General features: G+C 49.7%; 1 protein-coding gene across 1 annotated transcript in view; it reads right to left on the bottom strand.

Annotated features, from left to right (window-relative positions):
* Positions 1-232: 232 nt before the first annotated feature.
* Positions 233-1,079, bottom strand: part of LOC311226719 (receptor-type tyrosine-protein phosphatase eta) — a gene marked incomplete at its 3' end in the record, with an annotated part of 102,669 nt that continues 101,822 nt past the window's right edge. Inside the window, exons 8-9 of the mRNA XM_084312131.1 lie at positions 654-920; positions 233-327 (exon numbers count right to left, since the gene is read on the bottom strand). Coding sequence (XP_084168257.1) covers positions 233-327; positions 654-920 — 362 coding nt within the window. The remainder of the gene's footprint in view (positions 328-653; positions 921-1,079) is intronic.

Below are 1,079 nucleotides of genomic sequence, written 5' to 3' on the forward strand. Positions count from 1 at the left end.
ATCGATGCAGTTGAATCGTCACATTAGAAGCGATGCATTTCGATTAATCGATGCATCGTTACACCCCTAGTATATATATATATATTACACTCAACACTCCACTAACCGCCTCAGCCAGGTTTTGCATAATTTAATCAAAGTTTAACAAATATTACCCTAGCCAAGAAATACCCAATAAAATGAGATCAACCGTCGGGTGAAGAGACCTGCCTCATGTTCAGGACTGACCTTTTCAAGAATCCCTGTCTGGAATGGTGCCATTCTCACATTCAAGAGCCTTAGTGGTAGAACAGTGCAGACTCAGGATCAGATCCGTCTTCTCAGGATCTGAGAGAGAGAGAGAGAGAGAGAGAGAGAGAGAGAGAGAGAGGAGAGAGAGAGAGAGAGAGAGAGAGAGAGAAGAGAGAGAGAGAGAGAGAGAGAGAATGGAGAGAGAGAGAGAGAGAGAGAGAGAGAGATAGAGAGACACATGGAGAGATGAATAAGAGAGAGAGAGAGAGAGAGAGAGAGAGAGAGAGAGAGAGAGAGAGAGAGAGAGAGAGAGAGAGAGAGAGAGGAGAGAGAGAGAGAGAGAGAGAGAGAGGAAAAACAGACCTGCAAGAACGACAGAGTAAGCCAAGCCAGTAGAGAAACGAGGAAGCCGATTGGCTCACCTGTGAAGCCGAACGCTCTGACCTTATCGCTCAACAGACCCCCTGCCAATGTCTGCACCTCAAAGTCATACTTGGTCCCCATGCGCAGGCCCTCGAACACATACACGGTGTCGTTGACCACGGTCTGGCTCCACTCCTCGCCCCAGAACCTGGCGCGGGCCGTGACATGGTACGTGATGGCCAGAGTCTCAGGAGGGGCGACCCACGTCAAGACCATGCTGGTCTTATTGCTGTGTGTCACTTTGGCGCTCTGCGGCTTGACAGGCACTACGATTTTTGGCGAGAAAGATAGAGGGAGGGGGGGGGGGGGGGGGGGGGGGGTCAGGTGAGAGGTTAATAAAGGTTAAAGGTTAAATGGGTATACACTGGGGATGGTACTGGATATCAAACCGATACTAGGCTAGCATAGAGTATCTGGGTAGAAGC

Source organism: Notolepis coatsorum, assembly GCF_963971535.1.
Source record: "Notolepis coatsorum genome assembly, chromosome: 4".
In the NCBI taxonomy this organism is placed as follows: Eukaryota; Metazoa; Chordata; class Actinopteri; order Aulopiformes; family Paralepididae; genus Notolepis; species Notolepis coatsorum.